The sequence below is a fragment of the Aethalodelphis obliquidens genome, unplaced genomic scaffold (assembly GCF_003676395.1).
Source record: "Aethalodelphis obliquidens isolate GAN/ISIS:26980383/991018 unplaced genomic scaffold, ASM367639v1 scaffold63, whole genome shotgun sequence".
Lineage (NCBI taxonomy): Eukaryota > Metazoa > Chordata > Mammalia > Artiodactyla > Delphinidae > Aethalodelphis > Aethalodelphis obliquidens.
The window spans coordinates 289590-312980 of NW_020838007.1; the positions used below are offsets into that span (position 1 = coordinate 289590).

Genomic DNA, 23391 nt, shown 5'->3' on the forward strand with positions numbered 1-23391 from the left:
CACAGGGAGAGGAAGCCAATGACAGCTGGGGCTGGGCTCTCCTAAGGTGGAGACGGCCCAGGGTGTGAGGGGACACCAGTCCGGGACGACACTCTAGTGAGCCCACTGAGGTTGGGGTGTGTGTTGGGGAGCAGGGCGGCAGGACTCGTGGCACCTCTTGGGCGGCGATGGTCCACGAAGGCCGGCTCCTGGTCCAGGGTCGCTTGGCGGCTGTCCTGGACCTGAGACCTGCCTGTGGCTTCGATCCTGGGTGAGAAGGGGATGGTCCCTCCTTGCTCCCCGTCAGCCCAGGGTTCAGTTGGGCCAGTTTTAGGGTCTTGGTTTAGAGCTGAGCTTCTGGGTGGAAAAGCGGAAAGGCAGGCCAGCATTCATCCATCGTCCCACCTCTGGCGTCCCAACCAGGGACCCGTGGCCAGCCAGGTCCCTCCCTCCACCAGGGCCACCCTGCGTGAGCTTGGCAGACAGGGTGCTGCGTGGGTGGCTCCTGTGGGTGCTGCCCGATAGTTACTGCCTTGCAGCTCATGTGCATTGACTCCCTGCAGTGATCTTGAGACCCAGCCTTGTGTCTCCACATAGATCTTGTCCAGCCTCCTGGCTTTACGTGGAATCCCATGGATTCCAGCCTCACTGCTGGGCCGTTTTGTTCTCGATGGATGCGAGGCAGTCCCCAAATGGTGCTGTTCCGTGAGTGTCCTGAGCTGGATGCCTTTGAGTGCCACCGTGTTTAGGCACCTGCCTCACGCCGGTCATCACTCTGGTCCTTAGTCGTCACCTCTGCTGCTCGAGGATGGCTGGCTCACTTTGCTCCCTCCCGCTCCCCTCCGTGTCTGCACCTGCCCCCAGCCCCGGCGTCCCTCACCCACACGCACCTTGCAGAGCCTACGATGAGCTGACAGGCTGGTGCCCGGCTCCTTTTCTTGGCTCCGGTTCCTCCAACCTTTGACGCCAGTCACCTGCACCCTCCACGGCTGGGGTCCCAGGGGTGGTGGACTTTGAACTGTGGCCTCTAAGCTCTGCCGCTGGGTAACCGAGGGTCTCAGGAAGGAAAAGAGGAAAGAACTGATACTCATTTTCCTCCTTTACTGAGTCAAGCCGTCTTTGGAAACCCTCTGCCTTGATACATCTTGATGTAAACAGAACATTTCCTTATGCTCACACTTGTGTTCTCCGACAGTCGGGGGTACCAGGTGAGTGCCTGCCCCATCTGGGGAAGACGTGAGCGGTGAGGTTAGGGGGCTGGTGAGGGGCGTCTCCCCGAGTCCCTGCTGCTCCCAATGTCTGATCCCAGCCTGCGCTTCCCCATCCATGGTGCTTTGAGCTCCTCAGACAGTCCTCCTTCCGGTAGGACCCAGACGTGAGATGGGAGCGGGGGAGGGGTGGACTCTGTTAAAAAATACGTTCATGGCCTTGTTAAACCAGCAATGCGGACTTCATTCCAGGGGGCTGTCGAAATAGGAGAGAGATGGGGCTCAGCTCTGAAAACACGGAAAGGTGGGAATTTACCGCCCGGGGGACAGGAAGCAGATGGAAAATGACTGAGAACATCAATAATGGTGGTAGTAAGATAACACCAGGGCCAAGGGGGTTTCTGGCTAAGCTGACCTAATGGGATTCTTGCTAAAGACAGGCCCAGGTGATCAGACATCACCAGGGGACAGTGGGGAATGAGTAGCTTGGTCAGATGTCGAGGTTGCTTAGATATCGAGCGAGGATGGGGGATTCTTGCTAAACTGACTTCGCAGGATTCTTGCTAAAATTGACCTCTTGAGGACATGCCCCAGGGATAAGACCTACAGGCATACCTCAGACATACTGCAGTAAAGCGAGTCATGGGAATTTTCTGGTCTCCCAGTGTGTATAAAGGTTATGTTTACACTGTACTGAAGTCTAAGCGTGCAATAGCATTATGTCTGAAAAAACAACGTAAGTACCTTAATTAAAAAATACTTTATTGCTGAAATATGCCAAGCAGCATCTAACAATGCAGGGTTGCCACAAACCTTCAGTTTGTAAAAACACAGTATCTGCAGAGCACAGAAAAATGAGGGATGCTTGCAGTTGGAAGGCAGCTCTGAGAAGCCTGTAGATTTGAGTCAAGGAGAGACTGTCGAGTCCCCCACCCCCACTGCACCTCCTGGGACCTGGGGTGAGTCATAGCTGTGTCCGCCCAAACTCGTTTCCTCACCTGTAAATGGGTGGGGGGCATGGAGCTGTGCGTGGGGGCCTTCAGTGTCAGCTGCTGCTATTACTATTACTATTTGTCGTCACTGTTGTTAGTAGACGAGGCTGGCTTTGGCTCCGCCCCCTCATCTCTGCTTCCCTGGGAGACACGGTGGGAAACCCCACTCTTGAGCCATCATCACCCCGGGGGGGGGGATCCCAGAGGGGCAGGAGGGACGTTGGTGACTCAGGCTGTAGGCGGCCGGGGGGGACCTTGTTTATGAATCGGGATCCTCAGGAGGAAGAAGGAAGGAAGTCAGGGGAGGGTGGTCATGTCAGCAACAGATACCCTGGCACCCCAGCCAGGCCTCTTTCTCCCTCCCCCTCCCCCACGGATGCCTTTTTTCTGTGGAGGGTCCACCTCGGGGAGGGCGTCCATGACTCCCGGGGCCCAGTCTTCCTGCGTTGGGGCTTTTCCCAGTAAATCCAGGTGCCTTCCGAGCCAGGCCATGTGCGAGGGGTGTGTGGCCCTGCGTGTCCTGCTGCGGGGTTGGGGGAGCGACGCATGCCTACATCCCCCAGGTGCTCCCTGCCCCAGGTACACACCTTAACTCGGAAGCTGAGTGGAGAGCCCTTCCCATGGGGGGGGAAGGTGCAGCACCCCAGAGTGTCCGAGGGGCGCCATGTAGAAGTGGAAGCCAGCCAGGGGTCAGCGGGCCCCAGCGGGCCCACCTGCCTGGGCCAGAGGTGTCAGTATCATCTGGGGAGCTAGGTCCCAGTCCCCCAGGTTAGGGTTCCGGATCCATGTGTTTTTACCCCCCTGTTGGTGTCGGTGAGTGGTGGGTTCAGGAACCACTGGCTGGACTCTCAGGTTTCGGCCCCTGCTCTTCAGGTGACTGTCCTGGGTGAGTTGCCAGGTCCCGCTTCCCTCCCCGAGAGATGGAGCCCCCGCGAGAGGAGGGTGGGGGACTCTCCCTCCAGAACCCAGGGTGGGTGAGCTGGTTAGCTCAGAGCACCAGCCAGGGACCAGGAAGGAAGAGGGACAGGCTGTCCGGTGGGGACGTGGCCCCGGGGTCGTTGCGGGCAGGTGTAGAGGGTCCTGTGAGCTCCCTCTTCAAGCCAGATCGGAGGCTCAGCGAGCTGTCCGTCCTCAGACCCCAGGAGCCCGCTGTGCCACCCTAGTGATCGATGGCCTCCGTGCGCCAGGCCCCGGGGAGCCCGAGGACAAGAAGACAGCTGCCCCCAGGCTTCACGGTCCAGAGCTCAGAAAGGAGGATGCTGCAGATGGGCCTCGAGGCGGAGCAGGCCCTGCCTGGGGCAGCCAGTGGCCTCGATGGTGCAGTTATGTCAGAGGAGAGAGGAGTCAGGACAGACACCTTCACTGAGGGTCATTGCGTCTGGGGCTTCAGGGGCTGGTTCCCTGGGTGGAGATGAGCACATCCTAAGCTCCAAGAGCAGCCAGATTCATGGGGATGTACGGGGCGCCGTGGTCTGAGGAGTCGCTCTATGTGCCCCAGCATGTCCTGGGTAGGGAGCGGGGGGCATCACCAGGGTCAGCAAAGCCCAGGGAAAGTGGAGCCTCACGCTATCGTGAATTTCTTCCTTCAGTTTTCCTTCCCTCACTTCCCTGTGCAATGTCCTGTCTCTTCTGCGCAGAGGGTAACTTTCTATCACATCCTGGAATTTTGTCTGCTCCCATTTGCATTGCTCTTGTGTGTGTCTTGCTCAGCTCTCAGCTCAGGTTCTGATGGGAGCATCAGAAGTGATTTTTTTTTTAATGTTTTATGTCTCATGTGAGCCTCACGGGTGAGACTGGGGCCTCGGGTGTCTGGTTTGACCCTCACTTTATTTGAGACTGCAGCTCTGGGCCGGCTTAGGGTGGGACATGGTTTCCCAGACTTCTCCTTCAGCCGGGAAGCTTGTACCCGGACTGGGTATGGGCCAGGGGGTCCAACTGTGCCCCTTTTGGGGCATCCTGGCACCCACACTCCAGCCATCACCAAGCTGTGAGGTATACCCACTCTCAGTCAGTCTCCCCATTCGACCACCAGTTCTGGGCCATTGTGCCCCGGGAGCCCAGGGGAGTGCCTGGCAACATCACCAGATGTGGAGGCACCACCAAGACTTGTACACACATGTTCTCAGCAGCACAGCCCATGACAGCCTCAAACTGGAAAGAACCCAAGCATCTACCAGCTGCTGGTGAGTAGATAAACAAACTGTGGTGTGACCGTACTGTGGAATGGTATGCAGCCATAAAAAGGGAAGGATGTTCTGACACACTACAACGTGGATGAACCTTGAGGACCTTCTGCTCAGTGAAATAAGCCAGTCACAAAAGGACAAATACTGGCTGATTCCACTTGAGTGAGATACCCAGGGCAGTCAAATTCATGGAGGCAGAAAGTAGAATAGAGGCCACTGTGGGGGTGGGGGTGGGGGTGGGCAGAGAGTTATTGCTTAATGAGGCAGTTTCTGTTTGGGAAGATGAGCAGGTTCTGGAGATGGACATTGGGGATGGTTGCACAACACTGTGTATGTACACGTTTACATTACGTATCATATGCATGTACGTGTGGGCACAGAGATACCACAGTGAATGAAACAGAGAAGGCCCTGTCCTCGGGGCTCTTGCATTCTAGCAGGAGAGATACACACCAGCCAAAGTGTGGATAAGAGCCCTGGAGACCCGTCAGAAGGGAGGGAGATGGGGAGGGGGCAGCTGATCCTGTCACAAAGTCCCCGAGTCGCACCTGCCATCAGGATCATCTCAGGACCTTCCACGTTCCGTCCACATGGCCGTTCACCGTGCCAGGGCCACTTGTGCGCATGGGGATGGAGGTGCGGTAGGGGGTCAGGGATGAATGGGGTGAGACTGTGTTGTAAAATGGGTGGTGATTGTTTTTTACAAACATTTGAGGAGGATTTTAGATGTTCAACTGTAAAAGTTGTGAACATGTAAAGCCACAAGAGCACATCCTTGTACGGGTTCCCTGGGATTTGTCCTGAAGAAGCATGTCTCTGCCACCGTGGGGAGAGTGATGCTGGGACCCAGTCCCTCCTTGGCTCTCTTGTGGTCCAGTTTGGGGCCCAGTATCTTTTCTTCGTTAACTGACATACCATGCAATGCATCCCTTTAAAGTAGGTAAGTCAATGATCTTCAGTAACTTACAGCATTGTACAACCAACAATCCTGTTTGAGAATGTTTCCATCCACCCAAAACCCTTGCCCTGTTCCCACCCCCAGGCCCGGGCTGACCCGCTTTTTGTCTATAGATTTGCTCATTCTGCGTGTTTCCTATAAACAGAACCATACTCCATGACGGGGTCTTCCTGACTGGCTTCCTCCACTTAGCAAAATGTTTTTGAGGGTCACCCGCGTCATAGAGCGTTTACCTTATTCCTTTTTTGGCTGGACCACATCTCATCCGTGTATCCGCTCACCACGTTTTGTTTATCCATCTGGTCGCCAGTTGCTGGATACTTGGGTCGTCTCCAGCTTGGGCTTGTGACGGTTAATGCTCCACGAATGTGTGCACGGTCTGTGTGTTAACAGATGTTTTCCTCCTTCCTGTGTGGAGACCCATGAGGGGAATTGCCAGGTCAGGCAGCCAAGGTTAACTTTGTGAGGAGCTGCCCTGCTTTTCCAGAAAGGCCACAGCAGCTTACGTCCCCGTGGTGGTGTCCGAGGGCTCCTGTTTCTCCACATCCTCCCTGACCCTTGTTACCATCTGTCTTTTTGATTGGCGCTGTCCTTTGTCTTTTTGGGTGATGCTGTGGCCTGGTTGGGGTTAGGGAAGGGCAGGAAGGAGTTAAAGATGGAGAGAATAGAGCTCCCAAGAATAGACGAGTGAGAGGAGAAGCGGGAGAGCAGATTCCCCTCCTGGGGGGAGTCTCTGGTCCCCTCTTAGGGACCACTCCAGGGAGTGGGTTACAGTGCAGACACGTGGGGCTCAGTCGGGAGGGCTGGGGAGGCCCCGCTGGACCATCCTGGATGTTGACAGTTTCCCGGAGGAAACTACAGTCTCCAATGAGGCTAGTGAGGAGGGAGCAGCATTTCCATTTTGGACAGTTCGGTCCTGCCACCGCCCAAGCTGGGGTGGGTGAGAAGATGCCCCGGGGTTGTCCGTCGGTGACCCGTTTGACCGTGTCTGCTACAGAGCAGGCAGGGCAGTGCCTGGTCCTCAGCGCCTGCCCCATCCTCACCGCCTCCCTGGCTGGTCACAAAGGACCGTCTTCCAGGCAGACCTTGGGACAACCGTCCACCAGGCTTACCGCCCACATTTGTTTCTCGGAGGCCCCCCTTGCCCAGCCCTAGGAGAGAGAAACGGGGACCTGGACCTTCCTCCTGGGAAGACAGGCGTGAGCAGGCCCTGTGCCCACCCAGGCCCTGTCTCTGAGCAGTTGGCGCATTCCGTGCTGAGATCCCGACAGCGGCCCTGGGTTTTCCCTCGACTGCCGTTTTCCGGCCCTCTCCCCTCCATGGTCCCCACTTGTTTACTTTCCTGTGCTTTCAATAGCCCAGGACAGAGCGCGCCAGCCTTGAGTGTTGTTTGGGGCTGGACGGAACCGAGGCACGGCCTCACCCTTGTGTTATTCTCATGCTGCTTCCACTTTGCTCAGCACGCTCTGTTTGTTGGAGCCGAGCCAGCCTCGGGACCGTCTTCCCACTGGAGCCGCCCGGGCAGCGCCGTGGCCCAGGTCTGCACTCTGGGGGCTAGTGCGCGCCCCGGCCTCTGGGGCCCGGTGGAGGTGGGGCTGGACGTCGGTGCTGGGGGTGGATGGTGGCACCAAACCCCCTTGTCACTGGGCCAACCGGCTGTGCTCTGGGGGCTGTGGGATGTTCTCCCACCTGAGTCCAGCCCCGGCAGTGCCTGCCGTGATGGGGTCACTGGCTGCGGGGAGGTGGGGGGGGTGTCCCCTGAGCACGTCTGCCCTGAGGCAGACTAGCCGGGCAGACACGGGTTACTCAGCGCCTCCAAAGTCACCGACAGGAAACCAGCCACTTGAGAAGGAAGCTTGGCTTTTCTGGGCTTTGGAGAAAATAGTGACGCATCGGAATTCCCAAAACCAATAGGCTGCTGGTGGGGGTGTTTTTCCCATACAAACAAAAAGTAGAACTCAGGGGTGATGGGAAACTTTTACCTTGGCTAGACTGCAGGGGCGGGGCTTCCCGAGAAACCTGGTCAAAAGGCAGAGGAGGCCGGGAGCTCGCCACACTGCTGCCCATCGCGCTCCTGCCCTGCCACGCTCCTGTCCCTTGCGCTTCTGTCCATCACACCCCCGCCCTGCTGCCAGCCCCTCGAGCAGCAGAGCTGAGGATGCGAGAGACACCATGTGCAGCCGCCCTGCAGGGCTTCCTGCAGTACCTCCACCCCAGCCGGGCAGGCCGGAGACGGGTGGCCTCTGTCGAAAAGCACCTATGTGCTTGCGGCACCGCCCTGTGGACACACATCCGAAGCCTCGTGTTCAAGAGCAAGGTGGGCCTGCGGGTGGGCCGGGGATTCCGGGGTGGGTGGTGCCAGGCAGGGTCCCTGCCGCCCGATGTCGGGCTCTGTTCCCCTCCCTGTCCCTCTCCTGGTCGGCTGGGGCTGGGCTGTGTGTGCCAGTCTCTGTCCTGGGAAGAGGAGAGGGGAGAGGGGCTTAGTGATTACCGTTCTTTGGAGGGAAAGGAAAGGTATCTTTCTGCTGCCGTGTCTCCCTATTTACAACTGCCAGATGTGGAGGGAAACCGTCCCTTTCCTTGGGAGTAGGAAGAACCATGCCTGCTCCCTTCCTTCCTGGGCGGCCAGGACATGGGAGCTGGGGGTGAGGGACCAGCAGTGCGCGTCCTTCCCTCCCGCCACACCTGGTCTGGTTGAGAGCTGGGAGCTCCACTGGCCCCAGAGCTGTGAGGGCCCTGGTGTCACCCCCCTGCACGCACCCTCCCCCAGAGGAGGTGTGACCCCAGCTGGGTGTCGGGAAGCACCATGTGGGAGTGTTCTGTGACTGCTCTCTGCTCACAGACCTGCCCCTCAGGGTGGGGTCCCCACAGCCCAGGAGTGTGGCCCCCGAGACCCTCCTGGAAGAGGAGGAGAACCTGTCACCACACGGCCCAGGAGGGAGATGCTCTGCCTCCCTCTGTCTGTCTGTGTCAGTCTGTCCATGCATTTCAGATCCTCGCGAATGGTACCCAGTAGGATCTAGAGGGGAGGTGAGGAAGGCTCACCCCCAGGAGTACCTGTGATGACCTCTGTGCCGAGCGGGGGCAGGGGGAGGGCCTGGGTGCACACACCTGAGAGGTAGGGCTTCGGGGCCTCGCTTTCCAGCTGCGTCTCCTGCACACGGCCCAGGTGGCTGTCTCCTCTCGGGTCCCTTGTAGTGGATAAACAGGCGATGGCTGTCCTGAGCACGCTGTGCGCAGTACCGCCATGTGTTGGGGTGGGGTGCACGCGTGTGCAGCACTCGTGAAGTGTGGTCCTGCTCTTAAGCAACTTTCTAGTAGCAGAAATGAACCATCACCCAAAGCAAGCGATGAAATCCCGGGGCACCGTGCAAGGAGTGCCAGGTTATGTGGTGGCTCCCTGACCTCGCTTCATAGCAGAATCACCTGGGCAGGTTTTGGTTGCGCCGCTGTCAATTCTGCGGAGACTGGGGAGGTATTTCTTTAACAAGAGCTCCCAGGTGCTTATTCGTCCAGCCCAACCCGCTGGTATAGAACATGCGCTCCCCAGAACAGGGGAAATGGTGCCCTTGTGGACAGGGGACACGCAGCCTGACCAGGAAGGTCAGGGCATCTTACAGCAGCACAGTCAGGTGACACCAAACAGCAGGGTGCCGAGGACCGGCGCTCAGACAGCGCTCTATGGGATAGAAGCGAGAGGGGCTGCAGGGAGCCTTTGTCCAGCCCCTCGCCAGTGGCATGATTTGGAGCTGGGCTCCGGGTCCTTCTGGGCCTGACTCTGAGCCATGGGCCCGGCCTGGACTGGAGACCCCGCCTGCACAGGCTCCCACAGCCAGAGCTCGGGGCAGTGTCCCCAGCTCTTGGGTGACACACCCCCAGGAAGATGCTTTTGAAATCGGGCTTCCCAAAGTGTTTAAATCAACTGTTCAGCCTCCTCCGAGCCGCGTGAAGCACCTCTGATGCCGGAGGTGGGGGCAGGGAGCAGGACGGCAGGGCTGCCAGCACTGATGGTAGCTCCCATTGGGAAGGCACCGGAGGAGCAGGGTACAGTCCCCGAGCTGTTGCTGACTCATCCCGGGGGCAAGCCTGGGCTACAGGCAGCAAAGGTCTGGGGGCAGGAGGGCTCTGAGGTGCCGGGGGCTTCTAGCAGGTCCTCTCCTCTCTCAGGACTCCTCTTGGTCTCTGGATAGCGGTGCTGGCCAAGGTCTGGCTCCGATTCGACTTAGACATGGAGAAGTAGCAGGCTTGGGCCGCTGCCCGGCAGGCCTCTGCACAGACCCCAGGGCATCTGATAATCATGGCCCCTTGCTTTCAGCTGGACCCCCAGGCCCTGCAGGACAGAGACTGGCAGCGGACCATCATCGCCATGAATGGGGTATGTACCCATGGGGCTGTGTTGGCACCCGCTTCTTGCCGAAGGCTGGGGTGGTCCCAGTCTCTTCCAAAACAGTCAGAAGGAGGCTGAGCCTGAGCCGGTGTCTCAGGGGGAATGTGGCTGGAGGAGGCAGAGGCACTGTGGGGCAGAATCGCTGTGTGCAGGCAGGAGTCCGCCTGGTGGCTGGAGTGCAGTCACCCGCCAGGCACTGAGCATCCCTCCTCAAATGGCAATCCAGTGGCATCATGGGGACAGACAGGGCCTTGACCCTGGGGTCTGCCCGTAGAAACTAAGACCCCTGATTAGCCTTCAGTTCCCCAGAAGGATTTTTTTTTTAACATCTTTATTGGAGTATAATTGCTTTACAATGGTGTGTTAGTTTCTGCTGTATAACAAAGTGAATCAGTTATACATATACATATGTCCCCATATCTCCTCCCTCTTGCGTCTCCCTCCCTCCCATCCTCCCTATCCCACCCCTCTAGGTGGTCACAAAGCACCGAGCTGATCTCCCTGTGCTGTGCGGCTGCTTCCCACTAGCTGTCTATTTTACGTTTGGTAGTGTATAAATGTCCATGCCACTCTGCCCCAGAAGGATTTAGACCTTAAAAAGAAAAACTACTACCACACACCAAAAAAAGTCTGGGCATGTAGGACAAAATGTTACCATTTGATAGATAATTCATCTTTTTGTTATATTATTCTCTATACTTTTTCTCTAGTGTTTTGTTATTGTTGTTAGAATTATATAAGAAAGAGAAGCAATGGGGTCGTTGGGGGAGGTTCTGCAGAAGCTGGTCCTTAGATCACCCTGACCATTCCTGGCTCTTGCTGAGTTGGACCAGGGGCCACCCCACACCTGGACCTTACCCTGCTCACCCCGGTGGGGGGGTGGATAGAATTGCTGAGATCCCGGGGCCCCTGGAAACACAGGCTGTGAGGACCAGGAGGGTGAGAGGGTCATGCCCCCTCCACCTGCAGATTGAAGTGAAGCTGTCAGTCAAGTTCACCAGCAGAGAGTTCAGCTTGAAAAGGATGCCTTCCCGAAAACAGACAGGCGTCTTCGGAGTCAAGATCGCCGTGGTCACCAAGTGAGTGGTGAGGGGTTGGGGCTCATGCGTCTCTTGTCCCTAAGGGCACCCCCTCCCCAGGTGTTTCCGGAGGAAAGAGCAGGTGTGGGTCTCCTACTCTGTGCACAGTCACTGCACGGGGACGCCTCCCAGGCCCTTGGAGCACTGTGCTCCATGTTTACCATGAAAGGTGTCCCCGTAAGCTCAGAGGCGCCCCACCCCCGTCCTGTGCTGCCCGCGGAGCTGCGCTCGGCAGGGTTTTCTTCCCTCACTCGGAATTTGTCACGATCAGGCCTCCTGTTCAATGATGGAAACGCTGCCCCTTTGTCACGGGTCCGTTGCCAGGAGAAGCTTGTGTGTAGGTTTGAGGGCAGTTCTCAGGGACACAGGCCGCCTGCTGCCAGAATCCATTCGCTTCCCCGATTTGGAATCTGGCCGGGCCCTGACCTCGCTGGTCGTCAGGCAGCGACCTGCGTCAGACGCTCCCTGGACACCTTTTGTGTCCAAACACTGCTCCCTGCTCCCGGCTGCACCCCAGTCGTCCCCCCCAGCACCTCCGGGTGGCTCAGGGCGGGAGCAGAGAGCACTGTCAGCAGGTGCCCCAGAGAAGCACTGCTTGTCAGAGTGTCTAGGGACAGAGCTTTGCCGGGCTCCTGCATATGCAGTCACTAAACTAGACTGAAGCTGACCCTCCAGACGGCAAGTCTCCTGTGTTTGAAGTGCTCTTACCCCGGTGTCCTGCCTGGAGCTACTGGAATTGTCCGTTGTTAAGATGTGGAAGAGAAAAGTGTTAGAATCACAGGAGTCTGAGCACTGGTGTGAGGCAGCCCCATGGAGTTGGTCCTCTGGCCCGGCTGCCTGCCGGGCTTAGGGCTCACCTCTGCCCCAGGCCTGAAGGGGTCAGGATTTTCCTCTCGCACAGCAGGTAGGGGGCAGGGCTGAGACCGGGTCCCCTGACCCGACTCGGAGACCAGACCGCTTTCCAGGACCCTTGCAGTCACCTGTTAACCCAGGGCCTGGGATCTTTTAACTGACTTCCAGTGGCTGACCTCAGTTAGAAAAGCCTCCTGACTGTCCCTCAAAGGTCGTGTGTGACTTGTAGGGTGTCCAGCCATCTGGGGCTGTTGGAAAGGCCCCGATAAGATATAAGCAGTGATAATCGTGAGATCTCAGAACAGAGAGAGAACACACAGAAGGCTCTGGGTGTGCCCAAACCTGGGTGCTGCAGGTGTGCAGAGAGGTGCGGGGATCAGCCCCACTGCGGCCCGAGCCAGGGCTGCCAGGCACTGAGGGCATCCCCTCCCCTGCAGGAGGGAGCGTTCCAAGGTGCCCTACATCGTGCGCCAGTGCGTGGAGGAGATCGAACGCCGGGGCATGGAGGAAGTGGGCATCTACCGCGTGTCCGGAGTGGCCACCGACATCCAGGCACTGAAGGCGGCTTTTGACGTCAGTGAGTGTCGGGCTGGGCAGTGTGGGATGGTGGTGTGGGCACAGTGCCCAAGCCGAGATCCCGGCGTGCCCGTTTATGTTACAACGAGAGGGAAATGGCACTGTGGGAGGAGGTTCTGCACAAGCCAGTTCTTAACCCGTCCCGACCACACGGGCATGGCTCTTGTGGAGCTGGACCAGGGGCTTCCATGGGGGCGGCCCCATCTTGCACCAGGGCTCCGCCTGCTTGCCCCCGGCCGGGAGTGGAAAAGAGGTGCCAACCGAAGCCCAGGGGTCAGTGCATCTGGCTGCAGAGAAGCCGGTGGAACTGCCCCAATTGCCAGATAAGGACACGAGACCCCAGAGGGTCCTGGAAGTGGAAGAGGGCAGAGCCGGGACTTCGGCCTGGCCTGGAGCCCTGGACGTGTGGGCCCAGCCACAGTTACAGCTCCCTTTGGGTGGCCAGCATGGGCCCGGCCTGTGGCTCAGAGGGTAGAAGCGACTCGGGGTCCACTGTGGGCCTTGTTCTACGTCTGTGCTCTCTGCAGACAACAAGGATGTGTCGGTGATGATGAGCGAGATGGACGTGAACGCCATTGCCGGGACGCTGAAGCTCTACTTCCGAGAGCTGCCTGAGCCCCTCTTTACCGACGAGTTCTACCCCAACTTCGCCGAGGGCATCGGTGAGTGAGGGGGGTCAGGGGCGAGGTGAGGGAGCCCGAGTTTCAGCCCAAACCCTGCGTGTGGCGGGGGACCGAGGACCAAGCCGGTCCCGAGAGGCCTCTGCCCATCCTCAGCGGACTGCCCGCTGTCCCGGTCCCTCCAAGTCGCCCGAGAGGCTGCAGCAGCTGGCGCTGCTGTGGACACGCCTGGGTGCGGGGTCCTGGAGGCCACTGTCGTCCTCATCTACCCCAGGTCCTGGCCCCGTCAAGCAGGGCTTCAAGCCCGACCTGACCCCCAGTCCACCTGGAGGGTGGGGGGCGCTGGTGCATGGGCCCCCTCCAGGGCCGTTCAACAGAGGACCTGGCCCCCTGGGTGCACAGGGTGATGTGATGAGGGGGCCTGGGGGCCTCACGGCCCTCCTGCTTGTCACTCTTCCTGCTTTATTCCAAGCCCGGCTTCCCCTGCCTTGGGCTCTTCCGAACAGGAGGCGGGAACGGCCGAGTGTGCCAGGAGGGCAGCTGTGCCCGGCGCCTCCTGCCGCTGGTCCCTTTGGTGCTGTTGACCCCTTTGAGATTCAGAAAAGGCGTCCAGGGTGGCTAGCTCCCCACCCCAGCTCCCACTAGTGGGGGCCAGTGCTGTGAGGCAGGACGGTGACGGCCCTGGGCTGTCCTGTGTCCTCCAACACGGGCCCTGGGAGAGGCCTCCAGCCCATGCTTGTGACCCTGAGAAGTAACCGCTCCGCCCCCCCCGCAGCTCTCTCAGACCCCGTGGCAAAGGAGAGCTGCATGCTTAACCTGCTGCTGTCACTCCCAGAGGCCAACCTCCTGACATTCCTCTTCCTTCTGGACCACCTGAAAAGGTAACCCCAGCTCCTATGTGGAGGCTCAGGGCTCCGGGACCCCCAAAGGCAGCAATGGGGGGGGTCCTCCGTGCTCCACTGTCTCCCCGGTGTCAGACTCCCCGGCACCCAGGGCCTTCTCTCTACACCTGCCCCGGTCTGTGGTTGTCCCCTCTGGGTACCAGAGCCACTGCCACCCCCATCCCGCTCTGCCACGGCGAGTGGTATGCTCGGATCACCACCACCACCGCCCCCCATCCATCCCAGAACCGGCCCCTCCACCTGGTGGCCTTGAGCACTCTTCGTCCCGGGCCCCTCTGACCCAGAAGAGCCAGGGTGGGGTCTGCTTTCTGCAGAGCTGGGGCTGAGCCCTTCCTCCCGGGGTGGCCTGGGTCCCTGCCCACGTCCATCCTCAAGGTGGTGTCACAGCAGCACCCGCTCTTCTGCCTCGGCCCTCCGCAGGGTGGCAGAAAAGGAGACAGTGAACAAGATGTCCCTGCACAACCTCGCCACGGTGTTCGGCCCCACGCTGCTCCGGCCCTCGGACAAGGAGAGCAAGCTCCCCCCCAACCCCAGCCAACCCATCTCCATGACCGACAGCTGGTCCCTGGAGGTCATGTCCCAGGTACGATGGCCCTTGCCACCCGGCCTTACGCAGGTGGCCTCTGTCTACCCCTCCCTGCGTCCTGCCGGTGGTTCCCACCGAGTTGTGCAGGGTGGGTGTCCAAGGTTTAGAGAGGGACTTGTCCAGGGCCACGAGGCAGGGGGGAGTGGGGAGGACCCAGGCCACCGCTTTCTCCTCTGTACCTTTGTGGGGTTTCTCAGGGCCCGCCCCACCTGGCCGTCCTCCAGGGGCAACCAGATCTCTTGCTATGAGAGGCTTGTGTCACCAGCAGGGCCCTCGGGGCTCTGCTGGAAAGGCCTCTTCTCTGAGCCGCTGTCCCCTCCTGCTCTGCCCGGCAGGTCCAGGTGCTGCTGTACTTCCTGCAACTGGAGGCCATTCCTGCCCCAGACAGCAAGAGACAGAGCATCCTCTTCTCCACCGAAGTCTAAAGGCCCAACTCCACCTCCAAAATGGCGGCAGAACGGCCTGGGAACCTCCTAGGGAAACGGGCTATCCACAGAGCAGGAACCCAACCTTCTAGAGGAGTCATTAGGCCACCCCCCAGGGCCAGGTTGCTGCCAAGAGACAACTACCCAAGGCAAAAGGCCAAGTGGCCTGGGCAGTTCCAGGCGCACCTTCGGTGGGGCCTGGGAACTCTGGGCTGGCCTCAGACTGTGGTTTTCTACGCCGCCACCAGAGGGCGCCCCAAGCCAGCCCTCGTGTCTCTGGTCACGGGCCTGGGCGGGACCAGGCAAAGGGAGTGGTATTTACGCATTTAACTTATGAGAGTTTAAAGATTTCTACTGGATCACCTGTCGAGATGCACCCTCTCCAGGGAGAAGGGAACAGGAGCAGATTCCCTTGGTATCGTGTCTTGAATAAATACTGCTGCTGCTTCGTGCCCAGGGGCCAGGCCCTGTCCAGCGTGGGTGGGGGCGTTTCGATTTCCCAGACTTAGAAATTCGACTCCTGTTTGTAACAGGTTTGAAAAGCTAAATCTACACTGTGTAGCGCTTGACCCCTTTCACCTCCTTTCTTCTTTCTTTCTAGAAGGATTTGTGCAGAAATGGGTCTTCTTCCTGTTCTATCCTGTTGCTTTGTTTTTGCTGATCACGTGCCCCTCGGAAGGCAGCTCCCTGCGGAGCTGCGTAATGTCCAGGACCGGACACCAGGGGAGGGAGGCCCAGGCTGCGCACTTTATGGCTGGTTGTCTAGGGAGAGTGATCCTGTTCACCATCCCGACTACCCCACCGGGCACGCACTCTCCTCATCAGCTCAGAAAGGCCTTGATCTCTGGCCTCCTCCGGCCTGTGGCCCATCTACCCCCAAATCTCCCTTCCCCTAATCGTGTCCCGCCCCCCAGATCGCTTCATTCCTCACTCTTTGCTACGCACACTCAGCAAACTTTTGTAAAGTTTTCCTCTGGGCGGCGGCAGCTTACCGACAGCTTGTTTTAAACTTTGATCTGAATAGCCTTTTGATACTTGAATATTTTTAAGTTTTATACATAGTTTCTAATTTTTTTCCTAACAGATTCAGATTCCTAATAAGATATTAGAATGTACTCTGTGGACAATCTATGTCCCAGCGGCATCTCGTCTTCCTCTAAGCGCCAGCTCTGTTTACAACAGGAGCCACTTCTGAAGTCTCCTGAGCATCTGGAATTGGGGTTGGGGGGGAATTAGGAACAGGCTGGGCCGAGGGTAGGGGCTCCCATCCCGAAGCAGGTGGAAGGACAGAGCCCCCCCACGCTCCACACACCTGTGCGGAAGCCAGCATGCGCCTGGTAACCCTCCTGACCATCTGACTTAGAGGAAAGAGAACTGGGGAAACCACTAAGTATTTTGAAGAAACAAGTCTGTGAAGAATTGCATCACTTTTTTCAAAAAAGGGATGGGGGCGAGGAGAGAAGAAACTTCCATGCTGGACTTGCAGGAAGAGAGGATGTAGCTGAACCGGAGGAGGGAAGCGGTGGCATCACTCAGGAAAAGGCGTTTGCTTGTCACGCGATTAGACCAGTAACAGGTAGCACTGTCCAGGACCCTTCCCACGTCCCTGGCGGGGTGGGAAGGCTCAGCTGGTGTGTCAGCGGGCTGCTCCTGCCCGAGGTCACGGCACACAGGGGGCCAGATGCCCCCCCAACTCTACCCTCTGCTCACGGACCTGCGGAGGCAGGGACAGAAAAAGAAGTCACTCGAAGGTCTTAAGTCTGCATACTGTATTTATTTAGTTGTACTTTTTTCTTGTGAGGAGAGCAGACCCACCGTTTTAAAGCAGTGCTGCTCTCCTGGGGGATGGGGGGGGGGAGCAGGGTCCTCTGTGCTTTGCACGTCTCTGGGATCCATGGGTTTCCCGGGCCTCCAGTCCCTGGCCTCTTCTGGCCTGGCTTCCCATCCCCGTCTGGCCCTGCAGGGGGAACACGCTTTACTTAGAAAAGCTAGACCTGGCCCCGGTTTCTTTTTCCCTGGAGTCTCATGATTTGCGTCTGTCGCATTGAAACTGGAAAGCAATCTCTCAGTGTCTGTGCCAATTTTCGTTCCCTCCCCGCATCTCCTTCCTCTATTTGCTTTTTATTTATGTAGGATGCGTGGTGTTTAGTGATGGAACGACCACTCTTTCTTGTTCAGCTGTCAAAGCACTCCTTTGCCGAGCCTCAGTGGTGGTGGTCGCTTTGGGTCGCTGGGCGCCCCTGTCGTCCGTCTGACACTCAGGCCTGAGGGTCGGCAAAGCCGGTGGGCAGGTGATTACCTGGAGGCCAGACGTGACCTTCCACAAGGCTCAGCCGCTGGACTTGGCAACGTGAAGTGATGCCTTGCCGTCTGGGCCGTAGGTCTGGGTCTGGAGCCTGAGCAGAGGGCAGCCCAGCCTCGGGCTGCAGGTGGCAGGCAGTCTCTCCGCAGCCACATGTCTGAGTTTGAGCTCGGCCGTGTCTGTACCACCACAGGGGAAAGGACAGCTGCCACTTTCATTAAAGTTCCCCGAGACGACTTGTGTCAGTGGTGATGGCTGCAGTAGAAAGAAACACCGTGATCAGAGCCTCTGGGAGCATCCCCGGAGCCACTGGGTTGGGGCTGAGGGTGGGCATTGGAGCTGGAAGAAGCAGCAGGTGGTATGGAGAGGTGGGTGTCCAGGAGGCCTCCCTGAGGGTAGTGGGCACTGCTGGGGACAGCCCAGGCCGCCCACTTGCCCACAGGCAGTCGCCCCGCTGAGCATGGGGCCGTCTGGTTTGGGACGAACGGCAGAGGGGACACCAGCCGTGCCAAGCCCGGGGGCAGGGAGGGCTCCAGCCCCACAGAGCCTAGCCCCGCACGAGCCCCTCAGCCTCTGTGGTTTCCGGTGGTGCTGCCAGGTGCGGCCCTTCTGTTGCCAGCAGACGGGACATGGGTCACTCTTAGCCGTCACCAGCCTTGCCCACAGAAAAAGCCACCCAGCTTATAGGGAAGCCACGCCCGGGTGGAGAGGGGTGTGCAAGGTGGGCTCTGCTGATGCAGCTTGGGACGAGCTAGGGCCACACCCACTCGGACCCCAATGGCCGTGCTCGGTGCCTGTCGGCCATCACCCCGAGGCTCCCCCAGGGTCTTCATGTACACCATGCCATCTGCCCACCTGACACCTGCTGATAAGGAAAGGGCTGCCACTGGCCCTCCTCCAAGTATTTGGCCCCTAAAAGGCTACTTAGCTCTCTCTATCCCTACCTTCCTATTGGAAAATCTGTTCCAAAAAAAGCAAAAGCCCCATTGCATCTCTTACTAGGAGTTGATTTGGGGGGCAAGCTGATTGTCCCCATGTTCCTGAGAGCAGGGGCTGTGTCCAGCCAAGCCCAGGCCAGTGGCATGGCCCAGGGAGCCAGACCGTTCACTGTTGTGGAATTTGAGGTCTTACACCTCAAAGACCCTCAGAGGCCTCTTAATCCAATCCCTTTACTTGGTAGGTGGGTAAACAGGTGCTCAAAGGCCTCCCCACACACCCGGTGTCCCAGAGTTGGTTGAAGAACAGAGGCTGGGATCTTGGTGTCTTGATCCCTATAGGCTGGCTCCCTTTCTGCTGGACTGGACATGGCCGGCTGAGCAGGCCCTGCGCCGAGGCCCAGCGTCACACACATACCCTGGGCAGATGAAGGAGGGCAGGATTTTGTGTAGAAATCCCAGAAGAGCTTGTATACCTGCCCCCACAAAAAAGGATGCCCAGTTGCCTTAAACGGAAGCATTTCTATGATGAAGCTAATGATGAGCTGTCACAAACAGCTCCGGAAAAATAAACAGAAAAAGTGAGGGGGCGACAGACACACCAGCTCTTGAAGAGGCCCAAATGGCCTCCCAGAGCAGCTGCCGTGGGTCAATGGGCAGGATCGGTCCTGAGAGTCACCTCTGGGTGAGAGAGCTGTCAGACCAGGGGAGAGAGCCCTGCGTCACCCCAGCTCTCCCAGGGTGGGAAGCCAGACGGCATGACAGACAGGTAGCACGTAAACGGTTTCCTGGAAGATGGAGCCCTGCTGCGTCTCTCAGGTGTGTCTGGGTTGGGAAGGAAACCAGCTGCTTGGGGGACCGAGGCTGCTCCTCTGCATGTCACCAGATGAGATGCACCAAGTGCCTGGCCGGACCTCATAGGCCACGTGTCCCAAGACGGGCCTTCTCAGGGCCTCTCTGGCCAGTTCTGCCAAGTCACCAAGGGCTCAGTCCACACACCGGCTCCTTTCCGTCCCCCTCCTGTAGGTGGAACCTGGCAGACCTGACCAGAAACTCTCTCTTGGGGTTTTCAGTCACTTGGTGGAAATGAGCCCAGCAGCTGGGGATGGGGAGGTTCAAATGGGATTCTGGCCGAGAAAGGGCCCTGAGGAGCATGGTCTACGTGGGCTCAGGTCCTGAGCCACTGCCAGCTGAGCAGCCCCGGGAAGAGGGGGCACCAGGATGGTGGCTGCCACAGACGTGGGGCTTCCCCGGGGCTCGAGGGCTTGAATGACCCCTGGGGGTGGGCCTCCCAAGCCCAAGGCCTGGCCCCAGGGCCAGCGTGGGAAACCGGGCCTCATGCAGAGGGAAACAGATGCTGCAGCTGCTTGTTTAAATAAAAACCACCACTTAAAAACTGCCTTGCTAGGTGGCACTGCCCTGGTTCCCTCTGGGGCTCCCTAACCCCCATAAGCCCAGCCTCCCCACTGCCACTGGGCCAGAAGGAGGGAGAAGCAATGGGGAGAGGGGAATGGCTGCTGTTTCTTCTATTTTCTGAAAATAACGTTTCCAGTGTCGGGGTGGCGATCAGAAGTTAGTTGGAACAGGCTACGGCATCTGTGACTTTTGTCTGTGTTCTTCATTAGATAAGCACTCCTGATCTGCATTTCCCAAGCAGGGCCCTTTCATCTGGCGACGGCCAGGAAGAGACTCCTGGGACTCCTGCTCAGTGGGCAGCATCTGCAGGAGCCTGTCCACCCCAGCAGGCTGGCCTCTAGCCCCTGCGTCTCGGCCCACCCAAGCCATCTCATGCTAACCCTGCCTCCAGGTGTTGCCATGCTGGGGTACTAGAGGGTAGTAAATTCCTCCTCCACCAGCCGGAGTTGTCCACACCCTCCTTGTGCTCCTTTCTGGCCCCCAGAGTTTTCTAGACTCCACTGCTCCATGGTAGTTACGAACTGAATTGTGTCCCTAAAATTCACATGTTGAAGCCCTAACACCCAGTGTGACCGTGTTCAGAGATTACCTTTTAGGAAGGTAGTTAAGGTTAAATGAGGTCATAAGGGTGGAGCCCTAATCTGATATGACTGGTGGCCTTATAAGAAGGGGAAGAGAGGGACTTCCTGGTGGTCCAGTGGTTAGGACTCTGTGCTTTCACTGCCGAGGGCCCTGGGTCGGGGACCTAAGATCCCACAAGCCACGCAGCACGGCTGGCTGAAAAAAAAAAAAAAAGGAAGAGCACCAGTGATCTCTCTCCACTTCTCACAGAGGAAAGGCCGCATGAGGACACGGAGAGAAGGGGCTCAGCTGCAGTAGAGGCCTCAGGAGGAACCAACCCGCATGGCACATTGACCTTGAGAAAAATTAATGTCTGTTTAAGCCCCTGGTCTGTGATTTATTGTTATGGCGGCCTGAGTCCACTAATACAGTGGCCTTTGGCTATTCTTACGCCTGGATGTGGACCCAAGCGTGGAACTCGAGTCCTCCCCATGCTGCTCCGGGTTAACAACCCTCTTAAAGGGTCCCAGGGTTGTTGACTGATCACACCGAGGGCAGGGGGCCATCACCCTCCTTGTCCAGGCCACACCGGTGAACCTCATGGATAAGCACATTTTGGGGGACCGAGGCTGCTCCTCTGCGTGTCCCCAAATGAGATGCACCAAGTGCCCGGCTGGAGCTCACAGGCCACACGTCCCAAGACAGGCCTTCTCAGGGCCTCTGGCCAGTTCAGCCAGGTCACCAAGGGCTCAGTCCGCACACCGACTTCTTTCCGCCCCCCTCCTCAAGTCAACTGGAATCTCTTCCAGTTCACACTCGGCCCGTGGCTCCCCTGGTGACCCAACCACAGCCACCACCTGGGTGCTGGCCAAAAAAAGAAGGGTGGGGGGCTGTGAGTCCTGAAGATGATTCTTGATTCTCAAAGAGGAGACGTGGGCATGTTTGGAGCCTTGGGGTGTGTGCAGGATTCTCGGGGGACTAGTTTGCAAGGCGGGGGGCACCAGCGGCTGAGGGAGAGGGCCCAGGGTCCAGAGGCCAAGGCTTGGGCAACTCATGCAGCTCCCAGAGCCTCACTTGTAATTTTTTTTTTGGCCACACCGCGCAGCTTGTGGGATCTAGTTCCCGGCCAGGCCTACAGCAGTGAAAGCGTGAGATTGCCAGGGAACTCCCTCCTCACCTGTAAAATCGGGACTTGCTCACTCTGACACTGGGAAGGGGCACACACAGGCTGAGTGAGCGCTATTTAAGCCTCAGGCACATTTGGGTGGAATCCCTTTATCCAGCTCATCTTCCCTTGTCTTCCGTGTCCCCACCACGATATGCTGTTGTTTCCTGAGGTCCCCATGGAGCTGAAACAGGAGGCTGCACAAGGGTGACTGCTTTCTGTGGATGGGGACCTAGAGCTGAGAGATGACAGAGGAAGCATTTCCAGAGCCCTTGCCACATGCCAGGACCTGCCCTTGGGACGCTTACAGTCTCTGGGGCCATAGACATTACCGTTTACTAGCCGTGTGATTGCCATGTGCAGAGAAGCATGGTGTCCAGAGGGGCACATATTGGGGTGGGGTGGGGACCTATTATTTAGTTCCCCAGCATCCCTGACTGGTGTGGGAGAATTGCCATTGTTCACAAAAGAACTGGAAGTACAGAGAATTTGAGGGCCATACTCAAGGTCACACAGCTGTCCCGGCCAGAGTTCGGGCTCAAGTCCAGAGACCAGCGGACTTGGTACATGGGTTCCCTTCTTGCTGGCATCAGTTTCTCTGACTGTGAAACAAGAGGGTTTCATGATCTCTGATCTCTGTGGGCTGTGAGGAAGGGGGGACACCTGTCCTGAGTTGGTGTCCTTCCTGTGTCTCTTCTGGATCACCTGCAAGCCAGCTGGGCATCCCAAGGAGTCTCCTGGGGTTCACACCATGGTTGCTGGGTAACTGAGTCCCTCTCAGGGCAAGCAGCCCATCTCTGTCTGCAGACACATCTTTGCTCAGCTGACAGCTGAACGTCTCCTGGGACTCGGCGCACCCCTGGCTCCAAGAGAGGCACGTCAAGAATCCCAAGCTGATGTCCTGGCACTCGGAGCTGATGATTTGCTAATGGCTGGGGACAGTTGTTTTCTGATTAAAACTTGGCCTGCGGTCCCTGCCTGTTTGGCTCCTCCAGCTGTGGTGCAGACAGAGCAGCTGGGCCCGAGTGGAACAGTCAGTGTCGGGGGTGAGCGTCAGGGTGAGCTGAGGGGGTCACCACGAAACCAGAGGCACAGAGCTCAAGGGGGTTCCAGGCTGCAGCGCCCCACCCATCTCAGTGGTGATGAGACCCCAGCACTGCAGGGCTGGCGGGGCCTGACCTGGGGGAGAAGTGTCAGCCTCTGAGGCTGATCATCACAGTGTCCCAAATCCTGCCACTTGGTGGTCGTGGGCCGTGGAGGCTGGGCCCTGGGAGGGGCTCACACAGTGATAAATGCTCTGGGCACCTCGCCAGATCGCTTCTTGCTCCTGGCCTGCAGCTGCCCAAATTGCCTGCTCTTTCTGCCCCTCCAGTCCTGGCAAGCCGAGGAGAAGGGACCAAGGTGTGGTAAGGCTGATGGGACCACCCAGCGCTGAGGCCCAGCCACACACTGGGGTGAAGTCTGGACAGTTCCGTGCACCCCACCCTCTGATCTATGTCCTCTCCTCTGGCCCCATCGCCATGCCAGGCCTCCAGCCTCCCCAGGTGTCCTGACTCTCAGGGTCGCCCTCCCCACCCTGCATGTGCCATGAGGGCAGTCTTCCTAAAGAAGATCTCACAACATGTCACTTCCCTGTCCTAAAGCTGCAGTGACCGGCCCCTGTGCACATTATAGAAGCCCAGTTCCGAGGTCTAGTGGGGGAGGCTCTCTCTGCCTCAAATCCTCCTCAAATGCCACCTCCTCCCAGAATCCTGCTGATCCATCCAGGACACCTTAGCAGCATCTCACCTGATTCAGGACCAGGTTACACTGCTGTCCCAGGCAGAGAAGGCTCTCAGAGGCTAGGGACCTGGTCAGAACCATCTTTGTACCCTCTCCCACCCACCCACCCACCCAACCCTGCACAGGTGCGGTTCAGCAGACCTGGTTCCTACTCAGGAAACGTCAGTAGCCTCCTGCTTGGTGGAAAATGGCGCTTTTGCTTTGGAATTTCAATGGCAGAAAATCTAGGTTAGTAGTTTTGGTTCATTAAAAGTACTTCGCTGTGTATAAAGACGTTCATAGGAACTTTATTCTTAATGTTAAAGGGTAATGTTTTAAAAAGGTAAAATCATGACTCTTATACAAATATAAAATAAACATATATCAAAGAGTTTACTTAACTCATTCATTAAATGAGGGAACCAGTAAGGTGTTACCGTCAGTTCAAAGGAGAACTCCAAGGTCAGACACATATATAGAACAGAAATATTGAAATGAACT

At 58.0% G+C, this 23391-nt stretch overlaps 1 protein-coding gene across 2 annotated transcripts in view; it reads left to right on the top strand.

Moving 5' to 3' along the window:
- BCR (BCR activator of RhoGEF and GTPase) overlaps positions 1-16504 on the top strand; it is a 97657-nt gene extending 81153 nt beyond the window's left edge. For both annotated transcript variants that reach the window (XM_027088449.1, XM_027088450.1), the window contains exons 17-23: positions 9639-9698; positions 10680-10789; positions 12079-12218; positions 12745-12879; positions 13613-13718; positions 14160-14322; positions 14661-16504. In XM_027088449.1, coding sequence (XP_026944250.1) covers positions 9639-9698; positions 10680-10789; positions 12079-12218; positions 12745-12879; positions 13613-13718; positions 14160-14322; positions 14661-14750 — 804 coding nt within the window. In that variant the 3' untranslated portion in view covers positions 14751-16504. The remainder of the gene's footprint in view (positions 1-9638; positions 9699-10679; positions 10790-12078; positions 12219-12744; positions 12880-13612; positions 13719-14159; positions 14323-14660) is intronic.
- The last annotated feature ends 6887 nt before the right edge of the window (positions 16505-23391 follow it).